General features: G+C 35.1%; 1 protein-coding gene across 2 annotated transcripts in view; it reads left to right on the forward strand.

Moving 5' to 3' along the window:
• The window catches only part of LOC112145406 (metabotropic glutamate receptor 4), a 186,692-nt gene that overhangs the window by 145,783 nt on the left and 26,859 nt on the right, over positions 1-14,050 (forward strand). For both annotated transcript variants that reach the window (XM_024270600.2, XM_024270601.2), the window contains exon 7: positions 6,012-6,212. In XM_024270600.2, coding sequence (XP_024126368.1) covers positions 6,012-6,212 — 201 coding nt within the window. The remainder of the gene's footprint in view (positions 1-6,011; positions 6,213-14,050) is intronic.

The following is a 14,050-nucleotide window of genomic DNA, read 5'->3' on the forward strand; positions in this document are numbered from 1 at the left end:
ACTAAATTATATAAAAGTGCTGGTTCTGAGTGGATGTCCTGTTTTCTTTCTTTTTTGTATTAAACATATTTTTGCTGGGTTTTTAATTTATGTAAAGCAGTTTGGATTTCAAAAGAATTAAAAGCGATAAACAAATAAATGCAGTTTATGTTTTATTATTACATGAGATAAAAACATAAAATGCCTCAAAATACAAATTATTGGAGGTCATTAAAAAAAATGCTTTATTTTTTTTTTTTTTACTTTTATTGCTTTTTTTATTCAAGAATTTGAGAAATCCCTGAATACAGTCTTAGGTTTATTATTATTATTATTTTACAGTCTTAGGTTTAGATTTAAACTGGTAAGGTCAAATGTTCCTTGAAGTTCTGGACGGAGATTATTCCACACCTGGGGGCCACACAGCAACACAAAACTATTGTTTCTATCCTACTGTTAAAAATATTTTTTTTTTTTGCTTGTTCCTAAATCAATCAAAATTGTGAAATTTAGTGAGAAATTACCCAATTTTCACATGTCTATTAGACTGAAATGACAGTCTGAGTATTTTGGCAGGAGAAGAGCAGATGGCCTGCTTTTGATCAAAAGCCAGAAATAAAGGTCAATAGTCTGAGGCCTTCTTTTTCGGTCTAACCCGTTGTTTTTGATTTGCTTCATCATATATTTCTGACTGAAAAAAAGCACCCAAGAATAAAAAACCCAGTGAGGAGAAAGCTACAGAGGAAAATGGCAGAAAAAGGGAAAAAAGTCTTATGAAGAAGATCAGATACAAAGTTGGTGTGGGTGGACTGCCAGGCCTGCGAGACAAATGTGACTCTCACACCCACTCTGGCTTGCAGGATTCCCTGTGGCACAAGCATGACGGCCAATACTGTGACAATCTCTGTCCAATCGCTGCCCTGTGGCCCTTAATTACTGCAGCGTAAACTCCAATAATAATTTAAGCATCTCAAAAGCTCCCAAGATAATCAAGGACATTAAAGCCCTTTGGTGTGAAGCGAGGATTTGGAGACCCGGCAAATGAATGATGGTTGACAGAAAGAGACCTTCTCCGATTTGAGAACTAGCGCTCTCTGAGATTGGGGCCACTGAAACCAGCTTGAATTGTGAAAGAGCAGCGACTGAATGTTAAATATGCATGGGTTTGAAAGTCCTCAGTAATGAAATGTTGCTATACCTACATCAACCCATTTACTTTGTTTTCATTTTATGATGCTGTCTGGTGGAACACGCTTTAATATTATTACAAATAGTGTTGTGGTTCAATATTTTCTCTCATTCTGGCAGAAAAGCATTTGTACTCATTGTTATGCCTCAGTGTGACGGGATTGATCTGCAGCACAGGTGTAAGCTTAATAACCTTAGGCTGCTCCACTGATACTAAATATCACACCTAATAGAATTGGTGTTGAATTTATTAAACTTACACTATATGCATAAAAATATTCTTAATTAAAGGATTCATTATTATTTGTTTGTTAATTTATTTGTTTAAAAAAATGCAGGCCCAACCAAAATGCAATAATTATGAGTTTACATATTTCAAACACTATTCTTAAAATAAGATTTGTCTAAAATTAAAAAAAATCCATAAAACTTTAATTAGATTTTTATTTAATCTGACTAAACATGGTAGTTTTTCAATGTCATTTATCACACCTTACATTCAAACTAGTACAAATTCTACTCAGTTGATTACTTGCATATTTTAGATTTTTATAACTTAAAAAAAAACAACAACAAAAAAACGCAACATCTGATAATACATATATATATATATATAAGGATTTATTTAGGCTTTACTTGTAACTGTTTTTTCAGTCAGTATTGCAGTGAAAACAATTCTTTAATATTATTTTTTTTCTTTTACTTAAGAAATGGTTCTAAACTTTTCTTTTTTTTTCTGGAGTTCAAATTTTAAGCTACATATGTGCAGTTAAATCATTTGTCTATGAGACACAGTGTTACCACTCGAATAATCAAAGCACAAGTAGACATTTAGGACTAAATCACCTCAATCAAGATTGCAGACCCTCCCTCCAAACCGAAAAGTTATTGTAGGGACTTTTGGTTTCATCATGAAATTGAGAAAAATAAATCTGTTTTTCTTTAATTTCAAGGATTTCAGATTCAGAGTAGGGCTCTTGTTTTCCTTTGATCTATTACTTTGTCTCATGTTTTATGTCTGCCTGCATGACAGAATCTGTCACACACTTAAGCTCATCTGTACGTGCATGGAAAAACTGACTGTCTGAAAATTTAGCTATCTGCAATGCTACACGCTAATCTTCTTAACAAACTTTTTTATTGATGATTCTGAAAAGAAAACAAACTTTTGTTATTTTATTCCAAGTCTAAAAGCAAGAAAGTAATCTGATTGATGCCTAAAATTTTAATAATATATCATGAAAACAGGTGACATAACAGTACCCTGATGAGCTCAGCTTGACTCCACTCTGGGATATGAACATTTTAATTTTACATTTATTATTTTCCCATCTTTTCTGACCTTTTTTTGAAATTTTCACTATTAATTTTGGGAAATGTCGCGGTTCCACTGGATCTTTTCACTGCAGATTCTGTACATCTTTATGTTTTTGACTTCAGGAGTGGAAACAATCTCACTCCCCCTGCTACTTTTTTCACACCCACATTTGAGAAAAGTTGCACTAAACTTGTACAAAATTGATAAATCTGTTAAAGTGAAATTATTTTTATGTTTTAAAATCTACATTAAATGTCTTTATGACGGATAAAATTGCAGATACATAAACAACAAGCCAAATTTAAACAAAGAGCTTTTTTGTAACATTTTTTCACTAGTTTAGTTAGCCAAGGAGGATAAACACTTTTTAAATGATAATGCTCAAAGATAACCAAAGTAAATACAAAATATAAATTTGATTGCTTTGACATAAAAGCCAACCAGTCTGGCACAATTTCTGAAAATAAACACCTTTGAAAAGTAATAACTGGTTGTGCATCAGCATCCAGATTCTGTATTTTAAACTCATTGGGACTTATTCAGATTTTTTTTAAATATTGTTTTATTTATTCAGTGTTTCTCTAATAAAAACAGCATTTCAGGCAGTTTGTTGATTAGATTCAAAACTAGATTTTAACTAGACCAATTTATGTTGTTTTTCTACTAATCAAATGAATTTGTCCATGGCCCAACGATGCTTGAACTTAAGGGCTCGGTGTGGTGATTGGATGTAACTATTCTTTTGTTTTTAACATTGTTTTTTTTAATTTTGATTTTTTTTTTAATCTAGGATCATTTCTATGATAATTTAGAGGTGTGACTAAATATTTTCCATGATCAAGTGCAGTTACTTTAACCAACCAAATCAAATAGTTAGGATTAATTTAAATTCTAGCTGCAAATGATACAAACCTAAGGAACCAGCACAAGCTGACTCATGAAGATTGTTCTTGTCCCACTAGTCTGTTTGACATGTTTGGTACCTACAGAACACAACTGGGGAGTTGGTTCGTCCGGTCAGTCTGCCTTTGATTCCTAGAAACTCAAGAAATGAAAACTAGGAATTTGACAGCAAAGTGCTCCATCAAAAAGTAACTTTGAGATGAAACAACTTGGCCAGCCACAGGTTCACAAACAAAAATAAATTCTGTTCTTGAACCATTTTTTAGCCAACCAAGAGAAATATGACTGATTTTTTTTTTTTCATTTACACCTTTTGATGCATTTCTAAGAACTAAAGCTGCGTTCACACCCAACGTGGATTTGCGTTGGGCGCCTATCTTTCAACGCCCAGTAAATTCGCTACTCGACACATGTCCAAAAATGTGTTCATAAACTTGATACCTGTGATGTGTGTTGAAGGAGCTACCGCCCAACGCTTTTAGCCAGATTGCTACATGGAGCCGTGTCTGTGTATGCACTGTTTACAATTCATGGAAGACATGAAGGATGTTTAGAGATCAAGTTTATTTATTTTAAAAAGCTCTACAAAAGCATCGGTAATCACGTCTTCACGGTTCATGAGATCATTCAGAGACTGTGATCTTCAACCCTGCATCAGGAGCTGGATCTGAATTGTGACTGCTTCCAGCGGTGTTTCTGTGTCTCTGTCACCCAGTGTAAAAATGTGCTGTTTGGTATTAGTCAGTGAGGTGAAAAATATAAGAATAAAAGACTATTTTTGTAGTGTTATATTAATAAAAACAAGCAAAATATCTATTACAGAAGGAGGAGAATTGGATTTAATCCTCCATGTTGTTGGTTTTGGACTTCTCCACTTGACTGAGTCACTGAACAAATCATGTCCCCCAAGCTGAGTCCCTGATTGGTTGACCAGAAGCATCATGCATGCCAAAGTTCTGATTTTTTAACTCTGAATGCACCTAAATTACTCCACGATTCTTAAAACCCATAAGAACCCATAGTGGCATCATTGTAACAAAAAAATATGTGAAATGTTTTCTCTGATCAAATTGGTTTGTGGTATTTTCCACATAAATATATTTTTAAGCAAAAATCGGTTTGGGTCTTTATGGGTTAATTTGACCTCAGATCGACTCTGTACCTTGACTCAACATTGAAACTGGACACCCCCGATGTGAGAATCGCATTCAGTGTGAATGCAGCTTAATAATAATAGGGTCAAGTTCCAGTGAATATTTTAAAATTTAGATGAAAAAGTTCCCGAATCCAAAAGTGCATTTAGAAGTCCAACACAAGATAACTGATTTTACTTACTTCAGTACAGCAGTAGCTGCACATTTGAATTATTGTTTGAATCCCTGCAGAATATCCCCTGTCGTGTTTGTATTAACTTGCAAACCCTAATTGAATTCCATTCAGAAGTTACGAAAATATATGCAGCTCTATCATTAGCTCGTCCCTGGTAATTAGACTATTGTTTATCTAAATGGAACACACCTGCTTTTCGCTATGTCCTGCATATATACGGGACTTAGATGAAGATTCTAAGCTTGTGGGGAGAATTAAGTCTGCATAGTATCTTCTTTTTCTCAGACCACACCCCCTCTCAGCAATTAACAGTTGCAAAAACCTATGGAACAACCTCATCGAGGATTAATGAGCTCCAATAGGAAGTCACATCCAGCCTGTGGGGAGATTATTACTGTCATCTGAATGCATGTCTTCATTCTCAGATACTTACAGTCTTTAATGTACTGGGAACTGCATTAGCTGGCCAAGAAACCATCAAATGTAAAAAATTATAAACACATAGGCGTTCGTTAAATCTGCCAGCAAAACCCAGGATACTCGCAGTTGACAGTTAATAACATGCACCCACTGGCACAACACATGATGCTTGCTTAGTTACGCAGGGAGTAATCCATGTATTTCTTCTAGAGATGCAAGAAAGAGTTTTTCTTTTTACTGATGAGATTTCCCAGAGGAGAAAAACTTGCACTCTAGATATTGGAATTGATTTGCTCCTCTGCAGCAATCCAGATATTTACCTTCTAGCTAATTGCAAAAGGCAAGTCCCATTCAGTGCAGAAAGTAAGGAGACTCGCAGAGGAGCCATGCATTTTCTTCTATGCTTTTTGGACCGGCGCCACATCCTTCATTTCAAAGGTTCAGCCCAGTGCAAGTAATGCACAGTACTTTACAACCGCTTTGCAGTGTTCAGGGAAGATTTACAGAACTCTGGGATACACAATCTCAAGAAGATGTGCACACTGTATTTTTCAGATATTATGTGGATGAATGCTAGAAGTGAAAGTTTTTATTTAAATTTGTTGGCATTATTAATTAAAATTTGCTTTTTTTTTTCTTTTTTACACAGGAGACATGTTCCTCCAGTTGAATTTACTGTACTTGGGAATCTAAATGTATCTTTTTTTAAAAGCATTTGTGATTTCAACTCAGATGTATTTATTTTTTTGCTTTAAAACCTTTTTTCTATCGCATTCTGTTATTTTTTAAATTTATTTGATTATTTAAAAAGTAAAGTAAAATATATCATGCATGTGCTTACCTAATTGTATTTTTCTATAATTGTGTCTTAAAGATCAAGAGCGAATCGGGAAGGACTCGCATTATGAGCAGGAAGGAAAGGTGCAGTTTGTTGTTGATGCGGTCTATGCAATGGCTCACGCTCTCCACAACATGCACCGGGAGCTCTGCCCGGGGAAGGTGGGCCTCTGCGCGAGGATGGATCCAATCAATGGCACCCACCTGCTCAAACATATTCGGCGGCTAAACTTTGCAGGTCAGTTCTGGATTTATTTTGTTTATTTTCTAAGGGAAACTTGTTTGTTCTTGATGAAGTTTATCCATAGAAAGATCTGGAACGTTCGAATGAACAGTTATACAAAGATATGCAAATGTTTCACAAAATATGAGCATTTGAATTGCAGAATTATTCCTTTAGCAAAATATATTTTATTTGCAAATATTGGACAATTTACAGATTGTCTTGTTCATATTTAAGCCACTAATCATTTTTAAAATTAATATGTTTGCTCTGGCAAATCCATGACTGTAACTTAAGCTTTTGAGAAAATCTTTTGTAGCACAAATGTATAAATTTGCAGCTCCTCTGAACACCTCTTGGTTCCAAACCCAGCTCTTCAATAACTCTTTTCCCTTTATTTGTGACCTATTTTCTTTTCTTTTATGCCGCACATTGTAATAACCACTTATCAGCCAAGTTCACTTTCATGACTGGCATATTAATGTTTGACTGCTTTCACAAAAAAGCCGTGACCCAGAGTTCCATTAAACAGACACTGCTTTTTGAAAAAAAGAAATGAGACTCAACACAATTAAAATTCATTCATAGAGTTTTGCGTATGCAGTGTTTGTGCAGATAAATTATTCATTTGAACTCTTGCTCTTCAAGCTAATTTGTCATTCTAATCTACTTATTAAAGGATGTCCATTCAACATTTAATTCACATCTGTGGGGCAAAGGGAGATGTTTTACTTAAAAAAAGAAAAAAAAAAGAGCGAATGATGTTGCAGTATTTTAATTCACTAAAGGTTCATAGCATTTTACTATATTCTCGTTGGGGTTGAAACCTTAATCACAAAACAAAAAGGATTTCTAGATTTATTTCAGTTGTAATTTTTGGACTAAAAACAACAGCATATGTATTGTTTATTAGATTATTGATCATCTCACTGATCGGCATGGTAACTGGGGAGTTTATTGTGCACTTAACATTAGTTTTGTAAGGATGAATGTTTATTTTAACTTCTTTGTGCATTTTTTGTTTTTAGACCTTAAAATGGAAGCGTGTTGTTTCATGGTCCGCAGCAGAACTTTTCATTTAGACTCAAGGTTCATGTCTCTCTGCTACAAAACAGTCTTTGCAGTCTGTGTCTCTGCAATAATTGTCGGAACATTTAGTAGAACAATACTACAAGTGTGAATATTAAACCAGCCCCCCCTGAACCTGTTCTTTTACAGACCCACAGAAAAATAGTAATGGTTCCAATTATTCAACATAAATTTTTACACCTTTAGAACCATGCCTCTTGGAAAATATACCATGTGAGTAGTCTGTCCAGAAGTGCTGTGTGTAAATAGGGTATTAGTGATTTATGGTCCCATTAGACTGTGCTAAATATAACCTCTAAGATGTGGTGAGACAAAAAAAAAAAACCTCCACAAAGCTAACTACATAATGTGCATGCTTTTTGATGTAAGACTTTAGATCATTTTATTTATTTATTTTTTTTTTTACTGGGAATACTGTACTAAAATTACTTTAGTTGGAATCTGGTGCAGTATCCAGCAGATAAGCTAAACTGAAACATCCTGGGTTGAGGATAATTTTTTTTTTTTTTGTACTTCCAATACAAAAAAAAATGTGAGAGCATTCAGATATTCAATTATTATTTCACAATGCCATTAAGTAATAAAGACATTTACTAAAATATTAATTCTCATTTACTAAAATATTTGTTATGAATCAAACTGAATAAATATTCCTCAGTTTGAGTTAACTTTTCTTTTATTTGAAAACATTTATCCAAACTCAGTGGCGGGCCGTGCATTTCACACCTAGGCCTTCAGTAGTGCTCCATCTGAATCAACCCAACCCTCATTAACTATTTTATGGCTATAAAACTTCTACTGCAGGTACAACTGCGACAAACATAAAAAAGCATTAAAAAAATAACCTGATAAAATTGCAATAATATTTAGGTATATAGCAAAATTTTACTCACCAAAAATCTGGATTATTTGTACACAAAATCCATCCTTTCTATCCTCAAGAAGATTTCAATCACTCTGTCGTGCAGAATCCGTGCGTTTTAGTTCCATCAAGAAGTCCTTTTCTATCGCCATGGAAGCTAATGCTGAAAGTCGAGCCTGCCCTGACGTATTTCTGGCATAAGTTTTAATTCGCTTCAGGGCTGAGAATGTCCGTTCAACAGAAGCAGTGGACACGGGGCTTGCTAGCTTCGGAGTTGCCCGACCCCGCTTAACAATGTCCAGCTTTTCTTGAAAAGTCCGTCTTGAAAACGGCTTTGACAGTAAGTCTGCAACCAAATCCATTTCTTCTCCTCCTTCAGCCATTGTGGATTGACAAACCAGCTATTAAATTCGATATATTTGCCTGTGCAGGTCGCTGCAGATTCAGTTTACCGGCTCTTCCTCGTACACTCTCAGATTATCCAATCACAGCGCGTGAAAATCCTGACGTTTCCGTGGGCCAGCTAGCTGGCCTATCACGTGGTCTCCTCCAGATCTGATTGGTTGAAGCAACAGTTTGGTGGACCATTGTTTTATGCTACAGGGCCCGCAAAACTGATTGTGAAGGCCTTCAGGCAGATTTCTTTGACCCTAGCAACAAATGGTGCTGCAATGTGATTGGTTAATGCTTAAATAGGAAAATACACGTCTGGAAGCAGCGCAGCCAGGGAGACAGCAATGAAAGGACGAAGACAGAGCATTTGGAATTATAGAATACGTATTCACGGAAATAAATAATAATTAATATCAGTCTGTGATTCAGATATTTTTAGGCCAGCAGAGAAGGCCTTGCAGGCCCTGACGGCCCGCCACTGTCCAAACTTCTTTTGTAGGGCTGGAAATGTTTATCTTTATTTTAAAAATACTATTTATTTTTTTTATTTGTATTTTTACCAGATACAAAACAGAACAGAACATTTGCCCATCTCAGGAGGATAAAGACCTATTGAATCAACATGTTTAAATTTAATTTAGAGAACCCTCAATTGTAAAGAAATAATTGGGAAAAAGAGACAATGTTGAATAATTTAAGAATAAATGAAAAATAAATCCTTGTTGTTATGGAGACATGTGAAAAATGGTATTTGTCTTTCCTGTGTGGAGTAAACATATTCACATTCTGTTATCTTTGACCCTTTATTTAGTGTTAGTTGCATTGATTAAATAAACATTATTATACAATTTTACATCACTTCAACTATTTCTGCAAGGGGCTATTTATGGTACAGTTGCATGCACCCATATGGGGTGTTGACCTGTATGGATGCCCTGTGGAGGGTCATAGAGAGCAGCGGTCGTATCTTAAGGGGAGGTTTGTTGAAAATCAAAGGTGTGTGGTAAGTGAACTGGGAAGTTTTTGTAAGGCTAATGAAAGTTGCACCTAGTCATGACAGAAGAGTAATGCTGACATATGGTGTCCTTACTCCAAACTCTAGCCATTAAAGCATTTGTCACACCATTATCACGTGAAAAGCAGTTTACATGTCTCTTACTTGAATTGCATGATGGATAGGGTAGAAGGTTTGAACAACTTAAAAATCCGTACCACAGGTCTGCGTGTCACCCAACGTTGGGTGTTGTATAAGGGCTCACTATTATCTGTCGCCTGCAGCATGCCCATAGAAAATATTTCCGCGAACATTTTCACTCTTTGGGCTCATGGAGTGGTCTACGACTTTTGAGTGGGCCACCTGCGAACCTCGTACATGTTTGCACATTTTCCGCCAGCAGACACCCCATATCGAGCCATGAGGGCAGTCGTGACTAAGCCATTACCAATGTGCGTCTGCTGTTACGACGTTTGAAACTTTAACAAAAATCAGTGAGAATGAATAAACTGCATCTTTCAACAACAGCTGCTGAAGCCCTCAGCTCCCTACTGTTGCAGCAGCTGAACTGCTTAAATTGAACTGTGGAAATGCTTGAAAGTTGAAAAAATTAAAGTGATGTACTGCTGTTCATGACATGTTAGATTTTAGCCCTGTGGTTTGCAGCTTGCATGGTCTGCTGTCAAACAAAATTGGTGTTATTTTTCATCAGCACAACAATGCCTCAGTTTTGTCATTTTTATGTTGTGTAGTAAACCTGTAATATCACTAGTAGACCTGCATGGGTGCTGCTATATCTGACATTTGCTGCTTTTGCAATTAATTTGTTTAAAAATGGAATCTACTACTTTTAATTTTTAGGTCAAATGTGACCCAATGAAAATAAATCTGAATGATATTTAGTTTAACAGAAATATTCATATAGGGAAACACTGAAATGTAATTAAGTCCCAAAATAGTTTCTGATAAAGTCCAAATGATTCTGTAATACAACATTATTAGCTTTATTTTACTTTTTTTTTCCATAAGTAAAGACATGAAGCAGCTGCGCTAGAGGCACTTCTGGGCCAACTGAACTCAAACACTCTGACCAGAGGGGTTGCTTTGAGGGTAACATTACACTTGTAATTGCATCAGCCCACAGCTGTATATCGAGGCTCTCCAAACACACAGAAACAGGCAATTTGCTGAGAAAGTGTGTTCAACCTGTCAGATTTTCCGAGGTGATATTTATCTTTGGGTTGTCAGAACACTATGTTACATATCAAGAAAGGTGCAGTCCTGGATTTAAAAAAAAAAAAAAGAAAAACTACTCAAGTGTTAATGTTTGTTATCCAATCTTGTCAAAGAAAGAGGTATATTTATGTCAAAAACACATAACACACATTTCTGATGACTTTTAGTAAATTTGGAGGAAATTATTTACAGTTTTAGAAGCACGTGCGAATTCATTAGCAGCATTCATTAGCATTAGCAAAACACCTTTCTTAGCCACGTATTATTTTTTTATTTTAATTAGCATGTTTAGTTAAAAGAGAACAAAAAACTCTGTCAATGTGCCTGTTAAAGGGTAACCAAACTCTCATCATTGTCCTGATAGATTTAGCATGGCTTGTATAGGTGTGTTACTTTCAACTGGCTTTCAAAACTTTCCAGTGGAGTTGGACATAAGGCAACAGTGGTTTGGTGCAATTGGCATTGAATCGAGGAAGTGTTGTTAGCTTAATACCTTAGCTTTATTAGCTTATGATGCTAGCATCATTTTACCACTGAGATTCAGTCCCCCTTTCTAGACTATAAGCGCCTCCAGCAGGAGAAGGTGAAGGAGAAAAGTCGTCAAACTCCACAGAAAGTTCTGAGGAGATGCTGCCATCACTTTGCTCAGTACCACGCTCTATGTTGAAGATGAAGAGTGACTGCCTTACCTCAAACTAACCTCACTGTCAATCACAGATCCTAACCACACCTCCCCTGCTCATCCTGCCCCTTTATTTTGTATTTTTTCAAATCTGGGCTAGATGAGTCAGCCTCCAACAGTCCTGTTGTGCTACCCTTTAAAAAGCCACAATGAATTGATTATTTATTACACATCTTGTATATGACAGTCAAAAAAGCCTTTTTTGGTGCATCTTGACTTATCTTAGATTTCATTAAAAATTGGGATTTTTAATCTGGACAAACCTGTTGGCACAAAGATGACAGTGTTTTGTGTGGCCTAAAAATAGTCGATTAGTGTCCTATAGTCCAGTTGTTTGTATATTGGAATACACTGTAGCAGCTATAGGAGCTTCTAAGGGGAGGACTAGGAGTTATAGAAACCATTGAAATAAATAGAAAACCACACAAAATAATTGATAACCACCTGTAATGGCTGCAAACTTAAGCTTTGTGGTAAACAGACAGTGTGTGGAAGAATTGACAGAGTGCCACAATATTAAACCAAAGCTTTTATCTATTATTAGCTATTGTCTCCTACTCACTATATAGTGCACTATTTAGGACGTTCACCATTTTGTAGTGCTGTCCCAATCTACAATTCCAAAATTGAGTGCACTAGAAATCTCCCAGAAGTCTTTGCGAAAAATTAGCATGCATCAATGCACGCTAGTGAATACAGACCACATTGCACTGCGGCTGAACCTTTTTTTTAAAAAAAAAGTGTTCAAATTTAACTTTTTTAATAAACTATCCACATATCTGCTGTTTAGAAAATGAAAGCAAAGTTTTGAGCATGGTGTCGGAATTGTTTTTAAAATCCAGGGCACTATAGTCATGCATTATATAGTATTTTTTAGTAATTAGGGATTAGGGTGGGAATAATGACATATCCTAACAGACTACAAAATCTACTGCAAAAATAAAAAAAAAGACACATTTACTTTCACAATAGATCTTAACAATTAACCTCTGGGATTGTGAAAACTAACTTTAATTGAAATAAATAGTTAAGCAAAGCAAAAGCTGTTTTGCTTACCAATTTAATGTTAGACCAATTTAATGAGCATTTATCTTATCTGACAACTGCAAGAATATTTTACTTTGTCTGTCGGTTGCTATCTTCAGAGGTCAACTGTATTAAAAATGAGCGGCCTCTTTAATTTCACTAAACTACACAGTTAAACACAGCATGGACAGAGGATGAATGCAATGCTAACACTGCGTTGAGTGACGGTGGGGCATCACTGGGAGAGTGACCGACCAGCAGTCTGTGGGGTAAACTTATTAAACTTTAAAAGTATCCTTCAAGAGTCGGTGGTTAGAGCTAACCATAATAAAAAGACTGTCAGAGTCTTTCTGTGTTAAAGAGATGGAGAGTTTGGCAACTGCAACAACCACTGTTAATGTCCTTTGAGGCATTATGGAACTCATTGTTGCTTAGATTTTTAATTAAAAACTTAAATTAAATTAATTAAATTAAGAAATTAGATTCAACTGCAAAATGAGACTCTACTTTCAGAGTATCGTTTAAAACCATATCAGTTGTTGTTACCTTTTTAATATGAGATGCTATAAATATTATTATAATATTTATAATAATTATCATTATTATTTATCTATATTTTGTAAGATGATTTCCACCACATTGACTTTTTTAACAGCTTGTGTGTACATAGATTGGAATCAATTTCCTAAACACTTTGTGTGAAATATCCAACATTTTTAATTACTAAAATAGTAAAGACATATGTTTGTTTTATTTTTCAAGTTTTAAACTCAAGAAAAATATTCTCTCTTTCCCTGGTTTAACACCATTTCTTTAAACTAGATGTTTGCAGATTGTTAGGAAACATCTACTCAAAAGTTACTTAAATGTCAGTTTCTTCATTTATTCCTATTGCAAAAAGAAAGAAAAAAAAGAAATTCAAAAAAATAAATCATCAAGTAGTTGATTTTTCTTCATTTCTCTGCACTTTCAAATACAGCAATTAAAACAATAAAATAAAAGCTGTGCCGCAGCAGACTGTAGTGTCCCGTGTTTTGTTCACTATGTTGAAGTGCTTACTTGAATAACCAGAATTGGAACAAAAGCAGGGAGTTATAGTATCATTACTGCTTAATTGCCCAGTCGTGTTGGTGCTTTTTTCACATTGCTTTGAGAAATGGAGCTGGCAAAAGTAATGTGTTTACTCTGAATACAGGCACATTATCAGAAGGGATGTACACACTTGTGTTTCCAGATGTTTGTAATTGTTCCATTTTGTCTGCTTAATAGTTTTTCTAGCCTCACATTTGTCGAAACTGCATTTGCACAAAGATTGCAGAGCAAATTCATGCAAAACTGCAACATTTTTGGACGGAGTGTAAAATTCTATTGTAAAACTTTAATTATTTTAATCTACCTTCTAAACTACAGCTTTTCTGTGTTTTGTATGCTGATTATAGTAGTTTTTTTTTTTTTGTCTCTTTCTAGAAGTTATTGTTGGAAGCAGAGACAATGCAGTAAGGGACCTTAAATGCTAATACAGATGCTGCCACATTCATGCTTATCAAATGAACATGTTTTTAAAAAATCTT

The sequence above is a fragment of the Oryzias melastigma genome, linkage group LG5 (genome assembly GCF_002922805.2).
Source record: "Oryzias melastigma strain HK-1 linkage group LG5, ASM292280v2, whole genome shotgun sequence".
Taxonomy (NCBI): domain Eukaryota; kingdom Metazoa; phylum Chordata; class Actinopteri; order Beloniformes; family Adrianichthyidae; genus Oryzias; species Oryzias melastigma.